Source organism: Cupressus sempervirens, chromosome 2 (genome assembly GCF_028749045.1).
Source record: "Cupressus sempervirens isolate cs-2001-9-10 chromosome 2, ASM2874904v1, whole genome shotgun sequence".
In the NCBI taxonomy this organism is placed as follows: domain Eukaryota; kingdom Viridiplantae; phylum Streptophyta; class Pinopsida; order Cupressales; family Cupressaceae; genus Cupressus; species Cupressus sempervirens.
In genome coordinates, this window is record NC_143119.1 from 74,891,658 (window position 1) to 74,903,042 (window position 11,385).

Here is an 11,385-nt window from a genome sequence, read left to right on the forward strand (position 1 = left end):
TTAAGCACATTCTTTGAAGAGCACAATTGTATAAACATAACCTCCCTGTGTTGCATTGGAGCAAGGGATGCTACGATATATTCATTTGAATAAGTATACTCCAAAATTGTAATGTTACGTAATTTGTTACAGAGCTTACATCAATACATGTTGTTTATATTTACAAATACAGTTCCGCTCTTTATTTTAATGCAACGTGTTATAATATGCCACTATATTAATTTGCAGCTTGTTTACAATTGTCTTTCTATGTAATTGTTTTTATTTTCGCACTTCTCCATCACAATAAAATATCGATGTCCCAAAAGATGTGCTGTCCCTTGAAATTTTCTCGGTTTCAGACCATGTCATTCATCAAGTTTCAACTTTCGAACAAACATCTTAAACAAAATTGATGAATTTGAAATACCACAAACAAGTTGAACACCAGATTAAGTAAATTACATATTATGCCTCTGTGTATTTTGAATTTTCCCTTCTCTTTGTTTCTCAATCAGACTGATTTGAATCCTACTTGGACTTATGTAAGTATGAAATGTGAATAATACTAAATACAGTACTTCAGTCCAGGTAATGACATATGGTATAAAATTGCATAAGCCAACTGAAATACATTGTAGATGATCTATATACCTGGTTGCTTCACTTGTTTCCTTTATGTATACTTACACCAATATGTGCTGATGAAGGGACAGATTAGGCTCAGCATTAAGTTTTTCCACTTGTCCTAGATAAATTTGTAACATAAAGAATCTATCTAAATCCTAACTCATTCCCTTGGTTTATTTCTACCTGTGTGTGGGGATATAGAGCACTTGAAATTTGTGTAGAATAAGATTTATCATTTCCATTACTGAAACTAGATAGATATGTTAGTTTTTTGAGGATCACTTGCAGATATAATAGCACTACCGGATTGGTATGTGTGTGCCAAATGGAACATCCTCTTAGATTTATATATAGAGAATAGGCCATGAATAGATTGTTGTCAGTAAAAACTATACTGTAGCCGATGAGATTAGTTAGTGTCCAAAAGGGTGCGTTGTTTACCGTATAGGGTAATGGATGTTTATCGCATTAAGATATTCGAATGTAACGCAAAACAAAGACTTTATTCATATAAGCAATATGAAATTAAAATGATTCTCCGATAGTCCATTCGGACAATGTACATATACTTTCCCAAAGGGGTGACTCAACCATCACGACACCTTTTGGATACAACTCTACCCATCGGCTACAATATGGATTCTACTGACAACATCATCCCCCCAATCTTGGCTACAATTTGCATCATCTCAGCAATCTCTCCAAGTTTCGTCTCCTTCTCCACTGCCACCTGTTGTAGCTGACTCTTCTAAGCCAAAAATGTTGTCCTCTCGGATTCCCAGGTTGCTCTCTCCGACTCCCGAGCTGCCTTCTCTGTGGCTAGTTTTGCCTTCATCATTGCTAACCTAGTAGCTGACTCCTCCCGAGCCCTCTCTACCGCTACCTGGTCTACTTGGCTCCTCCAAAGGGCATAATAAGCATCCTGATATATCCAGACTATCTCCTGAGTCAGAGCCTCTATGCAGCTCTCCCCAACCGGCTCTCTCGTATTGGCCCAATCCTGGCGCAACTTTGAAGTCTCGACTCTAGGCCACCCGCGCTCCTCAAAGCAGACTGAAAAGGCAGCTGGACACACTACTCTCATGAGGGATATGACGTGCTCCAGCTCCTTTACCACTGAACTCTTCGTTCCCGATACCCTTAATGAACGGATATAGGTAGAGAATCGAACAACTTCACTTGAAGAAGATCTCTTCACACCGAGTAACGCGGTTGTCCAAAGTAAGGCAGTTGTCCAAGGTAGAGTTGTATCCAAAAGGGCGCGTGACAGTTGAGTCACCCCTTCGGGAAAGTATATGTACATCGTTCAAATGGACTATTGGGGAGTCATTGTAATCGTTGTATTGGGATTTGCATATTAAATGAATAAAGTCTTTGTTTTGTGTTACATTCTAATCTATTAATGCGATAGTATCTGTTTACCCTATACGGTAAACATGCGTGATGGTTGAGTCACCCCTTCGGGAGATATATGTACATCGTTCGAATGGAATTATGAGGCATCATTGTAATCGTGGGTGTCTATTTGCTTATATTAATAAAGTGCTATTGTGTTTTGTGTTACATTCTAGTCTCTTAATGCAATAACTAGTTGTTTACCCTATACGGTAAACATAGACATGTCCCTTCATAGGACATGTCTATTCATTAATCAAATAATTAATATAACAAAAAATTTAATCATATATATATATATTTCTCATATAATAATGACCTTATATAAATATAAAGAGCACATATATAATATGTTTATCTAACTCAAGCTATTAAACATCAACACTCCCTCTTAGCTTAGAAGGATAACCACATAAGAATAAATGTTACTTCGACATAATATTACAAATAACAATTTTGAGGATATCTCAAAAGATTTCCACCATTTGATATCGCACTCAATATCATGAGTATTGGTCATCCAAAATATCAACACATGATATTCACCAAGTACTCAAAAGGTTTTGATATCACGTCTGATATCAAGAGTATTGGTCTCCTAGAATGTCAATGATATTCACCAAGTACTCAAAATAAGGTTTGATATCACATCTAATATCAAGAGTATTGGCCTCCCAGAATATCAATGATATTCACCAAATACTCAAAACAAGGTTTGATATCACATCTGATATCAAGAGTATTGGCCTCAATGATATTCACCTAATACTCTTTGAGTAATGGCTTTCTAGAATGTTGAGATGCAAGAGATTCACCATATACTCAATTTGTTTGATCTCATAATACAAGTTATTTTAAAATCATCACCTTATAGTAACTTTTGCAAATACAAGTGACATCATTTGGAAGTCGTCACTTCCTCATGATGTACACAGGGGGTAGGACCATTAAAATTACATAATCACGAGATATATTCATGAATTGCAGTCCTCTTGACTGCTATAATTTATTGATCACTAGAGAATCCATCTCAACGTGGTTTAATACCTCTAAATCAATATGATCGAGATCATGAAAGGTTTGACTGAATCATTTGCTTCCTCTCTTTCAAGGTTGCCTCTAATGAAATGCCAGGCTCCCTCTGAATCTCAATCTCCCTCTTCCTGTAGTAACATTCTCTGAGGAAAAGATCAAGGTACATAACTCTTATAGTACATATAGAAATACAAATGGGAATGTTTATTGGGATGTTAGTAATTTAACTCATGTCTATTACTATCAACTCAACTCTTCATTTCATATTTTCAATAATAAAAAGGAATAAAAATAAGATATAATATCAAGAATTTATTAACATACCTTGATCTTACCGTTTTATATTCCATGATGGATCTAGATATGCTACATTTAATCACTACTTAATTTGTGCCCTTATTCACCATTTCGTGGTCCAGATCATTTCCTATCTCTTTCCCATGTTATGTGTGAGACCCGAAGCTTTTTAATGTTGGTGAGGGCCCGCCTTTCTTATATTGGTTGTAACTTATTTGTATGAGTGCCTTATTATTCCGTTCCTATGTGGGTTACGTGGCAAGAAGAATTGTGTTTGATTTCGACAATAATATATTTGCGACATACATTAGAAGGTTCAATCTTTTACTCGTTGGAAATGGAATTTATATTTAACTTGCAATGTGCTTTCGTAGTACCTCCAAGCTGCAAAGAATCTACCGCGGGGCTCTTCCCTTCTCTGGCACATTCCATGCTCAATCAACACAGATCCAACTACGGATAGCAAGTCACCACACCAAGTGTGAAATTAAACCGCAGCACACGCATTAATCACAACCATTGATTCTTGAGCGAGCACTTTCTCGGCATTCCTGATCAGCGAAACCATGTTGGAGGATTCCACGGTGGGCATCAGGTGTTTGAAGCTTAATTTGATCGGTCCCTTTTCCACCCTTATGTTAGAGTTAATTATCACTTATATCATGTTTCTTCATTAATTGACATTTTACCGTTTATTCTCTTTGTTAGGTACAACATTTCCTCTTGTAATTGATCCATATCTATGTTGTTTGTAATATTTCTTCCTCAATGAAATTGCTCTCTTGCATATGTAGCAATCAACTGGAGCAGTAACACAAACCACCTGAAAATCACTGACCACCCAACACATATACAATAACGATAACTACTCATGCTCAAAAGAAAATATAATTGTGTTGAAGAATTGCTAAATATATTGAAGATTCCAAGAACAAAAATTGTGTTCCTCATTTGGCTGCCACTAATCTCTGTAATATCTGTTGTGGATGAAGCCAAGTGACCTCGGCATTTGGCATGTATAATACTTCTATTGTAGTCGTATAGAATGAAGAAGTATAGCTTCGACCAGAATTAATGCTACCTGTTGTGAATGTGAACACCACTCCTAGCTAATGAGGAATCTTATGACTATCTCCCCACAGATATTAATAATCCACACCAGCAAGACTAATGGCAACTATTCATAATGCAATATTTTCCATATATCAAATAAGCCTGTGTTTGACGTTTTGTGTTCGCCAGCAACGATTCAAATGTATTGAACCTCTGTGAAATCATGTTCGTTTGTAACCATGGCAGACTCCAAACCCACAAAAAAAAATTGATTCCCAGGCAAATATTAATTCAAGCACCTCATTCAATGATAAAAGTTATGGAAACACCAATATTATTTCCTCGTCCACTATAGACTGTGTTTAATTTACATCTGCAGGTAAGGCTCTAATACCATGTTAGTTTTCCAAGGATCACTTGCAGATGTAATAGCACTACCTGATTGGTATGTGTCTTCCAAATGCAATATCCTTTTAGATTTATATATAGAGAATAGGCAGGCCATGAATAGACATGTCCCTTCATAGGACATGTATATTCATTAATCAGGGAATTAATATAATAACATAATAACAATAACCTTATATAAATATAAAAAACACATATATAATAGTTTATCCAACTGAAGCTATCAAACATCAACAAGATCAAGAACTAAACAAAAATTCCTCTACTACTGCTTTGTTATCTTAAAGATAAAATCATCTTTAATCAGAGAGCGATTTATGCTGAGAATTTTCTATGATCTCACAGTAATTTAGTAAAGTGCAACTTAGAGATGGCATAACTGAGGTGCATGCGATGTTTTATGTGGTTGCTTGGCTGCCATGCCAGCCAACAGAACTTAGAAATTCATTGGCTACATAAGAAACCGATGAAAGAGAGGAGTGGGAATCTACTTGGAGAAAAATAGCAGCCAATAAGGTGGAGCTGCAGAGGCGGAGAAAAGGGGGTGAAAAAAAACGAAGGAGAGGCTTCAGAGTGTTTGCAGAGAGAAAGAAAATAGGGCTGTGGCGTGTGCAAGAGGGATGCTAGAGGAAGATAATAGTGGCAATTAAATTTCAAAAGGGAAGTGTTCATCTAAAATCCTAATTACCGATGCAAGCTTCCTGCCTCTGGAAGCAAATCTGGATGCCAATCCAGAGGCGGATGGCTCTGGGTGCCGTCTGGTTGCAGCCTCCAAGCATCCAGAAGCAGAATTCCTAGAGGCCACATCCGAACGGCACCCAGAGTTATCCAGGCACTTCCAAAAGCCTCTATGCACCCAAATGGCCAAAAACGGCCAAGAACTCACTTTTTGCCACTTAAAAATAAATTTATTCTCTTTTTTGCTCCTAAACCCTTAAATGGTCCTAAAAGAGGTCATCCAACCATTGATCATGTCATTTTGTTTGCTGCTAGTCTGTCTTCTCAAATCCAAATGTTTTAATTTTATATACTTCTTCCATTTCTTTATATACTATATTTATTAATTATACATTATATATATATATATATATATATATGCATTAAAATGCATCCACATCCCCCCAAAAAAAATTGTGCATCCGCGCACCCAATTCTTACATTTGCATCCACGCCCAAATTGGTAACTAAGTCTAAAATGAAGAAATAGCATGCCTTAGTTGCATGTGGAGTGTGTGAGAGAGACTGAGCAATTTGTATGAGAATTTATGAAATGTAATGTGGAGTGAGAAGCCATTGTGAGGCTGCTTGTGTAATCTTTAAGTTGTCTATAGACAGGAAAGATTTGCCTTCTGCATCACCAGATGACTTAGGAATGCAGTGTGCCTGATGTTAAAGTCAATAGCTGCCAGACAGATCTTAATATCAGATCATAACTGGTTGTGCATCTCAAAAAAAATTTGGTTCCTTAGTTCCCAGATTTGACAAATGGTGATACTTCTTCAGCTTTTTCTGTCCGTATGTCTCTTGTTTTACATTCTCAGAAATAAATCTTTCCTCTATTGCCTAGGCCTGGTCTTGTGATAGTGTTTTATCTCCTCAGCGTCATGTCATCATTGATTTGGACCTGGCCTCCATTATTCAAATTTCATATTAGCTGGCAGCTTCATCAGATGTTTGTGTGTTGGTATGAGTCCACACTTCGTCAACGGTTTAATATGGTCAGTTACTTGTTCGCTTTATTTCATATATTAATTGAGACATCTGCCATTCCTTCAGCATCCGAGATGTTGTTCTTCTATGATGGGATGACCATCCACATTCATGCCCAAGTGGTGCCAATTTTCTCTCAGTGGTATGTGTTTAGCTTAGAATTGAAGTCGGAGCCTGGCGTTGAGTGTATCACGTTGGGGAGATTGGGTATCAATTCAGTGTAGAAGCTAGATCATTTTTGGTGGTGCCAATTTGTTGTGTAACAGACTGATGAACGGTTCATCTCTTAGGCTTGTGTCATTTTCTGAAATTGTAATTTTACGTCTTCCTCTCATCTTGTGTTCAATTCTATTCTTGCAGAGATACCGTTACAAGAAATGAGTCTGCAATAATAAAGATTTTATGATCTTAGAATTTTCAGCAGGTGAATTTTCTATCAGTATTGGATTGATATCTTCTAGTCTCAAGACTCCCAGTTTTTATTATTAATCTAGCATTTCAAGGAAGATTGTACTTGTCCTATCTATATTTAGTAGTTATATCAGAAGTTGTGAAAACTGATACAAGTTTTTCTCAGGCTTATTGATTTTATTAATCTAGCATTTCAAGCAAGATTATACTTGTCCAATCTATATTTGGTAGTTATATCAGAAGTTTTGAAAACTGATACAAGTTTTTCTCTGGCTTATTGATTGATTGATTGTGTTGGACTCAATCATGAGCTTCAATTTTGTATCTGATCCTTAGATTTTCTAATAAAGGCACTAACTTCTTTTTGCGGGCTGGGTTGTTTCCCTCACTAAGGAGGGGTTTTCTCAGGTTAATTGGAGGGGTTTTCTCAGGTTAATTGTATTGTGTTATCTGATTGCTTTGCATGTAACTTGTTTTATATCTGTATATATTATTTCTAGTTCAAAGTTTAACACCTGATTGCAACACTCTTCATATATTGACTGAAACAAAACAAAACAAAAGTGGGGAGGTTGTCAAACTTGCTAGGTGTGTGGTGAAGCTACTTCTTTATGCAGACGATCTCATTTTAATTGCACAAATAGCCAAGGATTTGAGGGAACACTTGAGGGCTCTAGAGAGTTTCTGTCAGGAAGTTGGGAAACAGATGTGGACAAGCAGAACTATAAGAAAACCAAGAACACTCTTTTTAGCCTGTTGATAACTCTATTTGTGCTATATGGATGTGAGGTTTGGGGGAGCAGCCTTTCTAACCACAAGTGGAAACAAATTGAAAGAATACAAAAACATCCTATCACCACTAGCCTTAAAGTCAATTCAAAAATTCCATATCAGATTCTCTTGGCTCAGATATCATCCCGATGGAAGCTTCAGGAATTGACCAATTATTAAGCCATTTAAACAAGGTTGAAAATATTGATAAGCATCGTTGGCCCAAGTTAGTGTTTAATGAGAGACTAGTCCACGGAAAGAAGACGTGGGTGAGGCAGTACAAGGCATGGTTGAATAAATGGAAAATTGACATACAAAAATATCCCAACATCAATGAGGAGATGTAAAGACTCGTGCTGGAAAAATTCAAGGCTGCCATGTGGGCAAAGCAAATGGGGCGGGAAAAGACCCACTATGTGAAAGAGTTCAATCCTACTTTGGGTCATGAAGATAAAGACTACTTGCGACAGGCAATTAAAAGTAAATCTAGATTGCTAGTGGCATAGTTGAGAACTGAATCTCATCGTCTGTGATGTGAGACAAGTAGATGGACAATTCCCAAGGAGAATTGGAATGAAAGAAAGTGTATTTTTTGTAGGAAAGGGTGTACTGAAACGGAACAGCACTTTATTTTTTAATGTGTAGCATACCAGGATATCCGTGAATAGTATGAGATCAACTTGGAGGAAGACTATCTATATCGATTGTTTGACGAAGCAAGGTTGCACAAAACCACAGCTTTTCTAATAAATATTGATAGCAGAAGGGCTGACATTGAGAAGAACATGAAAAAGGTTTAGGTTTTTAATGTGTGCTCCCTCAGACTATTTGGTCTCGTGGATCTCACTTAAATACCTTCATTCATTCATAGACCAGATAGAAGGCTGTGACAGAACACTAAAAGAAGAGCAAAAGCTTACTTGGATGAGCTCAACAGGCATTCGTGGAAAAGACCCAAGTTTGAATGGCTCAAAGAAAAGTTTTAAATTGAGAAAATTACTCCTTCCAAAAACACACAAGTCCAAAACCGGAAAACGAAAATTTTAAGTTGGGAAATCATAGGACGGGCATCCATAGCAAAAATTCAAAATCAAAATGGTATAACGAGAAATTCAAAACTAAGCAAACTACCGCATCAAATTCTGATGTAACTGGGGCATACTAAAAGAGAATATAACAGGGACACGGCCTAGGAATTTGGCCCCATTCACATTCATGGTTGATTGAGGCTTCTAATACAAAAGTATGCTTCCTTTAAAAGGCGGATAAATTTTGTGTGGATGTCTTCACAGAGTTATCTAAATTATCTCTGTAATCACAATAAACGATCCAAATTGTTGTTCAATTCTAAACCTTAATTAAATTAACATAATTCAGATAAAACGGGAGAAGGCCGCAAATCTGTTACTGAATTGCTGATTGAATAGAGAAATAAGAAAGAAGTCTGACCATTTGGCCCCTGGGAAGTTCTTGCCCAGCAATAAATCGAGCATTGACATTTTTGTTTTCCTTTAAGCCTGAAATTCTCATAGATCTGCTTCTATGTGGAAGGATCTTATGCATTAGCCAAGTGGTTAGTACTTTAGAGGAAGGAAATTCTCGCCCGCCTCCAGCATACCGCTCTTACAATGAGATTATTGTTTAGAACCAATCTATAATCAAAGAGATTTACGGGATTGTAGGTTTCAATGTCGATTCGAAGAGAGACGACACAACACAAGGGCACCGGCGGCCGGATGCCATGCCCTATCTAATGTCATATCATCGTTTCTGACATGCAAAAATAGGTGTCCGACTTTAAGTTCGTAAATATATGTGGCGCATTTGATCTCATAATTTGTAATGGTTTGGCTAGATGGGTTAAGTAAGGGAATTTCACTTGCAACACATACAACGGGACAAGTGTGGTACACTATGTAATTTGTTCGCAGAATTTGTATGGAAATATTAAAGAAGTTGAAATTGGAGAGCACATTTGGGATCTCAAATCAGATCATAGACCGCTGTACGTAAATTTGTATTGGGCAAAGGATAGACGGATTGGGGGAAAAAATCCAAGGCCCTCAATACCCCCCTTTTCAGGGCAGAATTTTGTTAACTTCAGAAAACAGTAACACTTTCAGAGCTACTCTTGAGGAACTTTGTATGGGACACCCTATGTATAAACATGGTGTTAACAGTTATAATTTATTAAATCTGATTCATGAGGCTCTTGCAAAATGCAAGAGAGCAAAAAATAGAAAATTTGAAACTAATTGTTTTCCAGCCAATGATTGGTTTGATAAGAAATGCAAGAGGGCTAGGAGAAACCTAAGGGAGTCAAATAAAACTAACCTTGACATTAAGGCCTACAAACATATCCTAAAGAAGAAGAAAAACCAATTTTATGTTCACAAGAAGAGAGGAGCTAATTTTCTTGGGCAGAAATAACCCCAAACGTTTTTAGAAAGAACTCCAACCAAGGAGAAAGAAAACTAAAAATAATATTATTGTCATCCAATGGTTTGAATATGCTAAGAAACTTTATGAACAAGAGGGTCGAGTGGGACAGCCACCTTTGGTCAAGGATGATACAAATCTTTTCACTGTGCAAGAGATAGAGACAAAGATTAAGAAGTTAGGTGGAGGTAAAGCAAAAGATCTTGGTGCGCTCCAAGCAGAATATCTAAAGTGGGGTATGAAAACTCTTGCACCACACATTACTGAAATTTTCAACAAAATCTGCCAATAAGGGTTTCCGAAAGATTGGACAATCAGCCTTGCAATACCACTTTTTAAGAGTGGTGATGTTAACAATCCCTCCAACTACAGGACTATAATGATCAATCCCCTCTTTGCTAAACTTTTTGGCAACATGATAGAAACTAGGATCAGCAAATGGGCAGAAGAAAACCATAAACGTGCTAAAGGGCAAGCTGATTTTAGGCCAAAGCACTCGACAGTGGATCACTGTGTCACTTTGAGACACATTATTGAAAAAGAGTGGGAGAAAAAGGAAGAGGTTTTTTGTTGCTTTGTTGACTTTAAAAAGGCTTTTGACACTGTCCTGAGAGACAAGCTTTGGTTCAGGATGGAAGAATTGGGGATTCCTATGCATCTTAGCGCTATTGTTCATAGGATGTACGAAAAGATGAAAGTCAAAATCAGAACTTCAGATAGCATTTCAGAATGTTTTATGAGCAATATCGGGGTCAAACAAGGTTGTTCGTTATCTCCTACTTTGTTTGGTTTATATATTGACAAACTGGAAGATTGGTTAAACATGCAAAAGGGTGAAGGCATTCAGCTAGGTGAATTTGTTATAAAGCTGCTCTTATATGTGGACAATCTCATTTTAATTGCCAAATCTGCCGGTGGTTTGCAAGATCATCTATCTTCTCTTGAGCGCTTTTGTGGAATGGTGGGGATGCAGGTCAATATCAGCAAGACTAAGGTTAAGTTTTTCTCTAATAATAAAAAATAGCATCAACATGAATTTTATTACAATGGAAGTGTTCTTGAAGAAGTTGCGGAGTATAAATACCTTGGCATCGATTTCAACAAAAAACTAAGTTGGTCTAGCTGCAGGTATAAAAGGATATTAGGTGGGTGGAAGGCTTTTTATGCTCTTCAGAATAGGTGTCGTAAAGTGGAGTTGTGGGATTGAAAAACTATTCAAACCTTGTTCGGTCTTCTTGTGCTGTCAGTTGTTCTTTA

At 37.0% G+C, this 11,385-nt stretch overlaps 1 protein-coding gene across 3 annotated transcripts in view; it reads right to left on the bottom strand.

Annotated features, from left to right (window-relative positions):
* The window catches only part of LOC149571111 (uncharacterized), an 83,666-nt gene extending 74,347 nt beyond the window's left edge, over positions 1–9,319 (bottom strand). For all 3 annotated transcript variants that reach the window (XM_089812673.1, XM_089812672.1, XM_089812671.1), the window contains exon 1: positions 9,139–9,319. In XM_089812673.1, coding sequence (XP_089668799.1) covers positions 9,139–9,252 — 114 coding nt within the window. In that variant the 5' untranslated portion in view covers positions 9,253–9,319. The remainder of the gene's footprint in view (positions 1–9,138) is intronic.
* Positions 9,320–11,385: the final 2,066 nt, after the last annotated feature.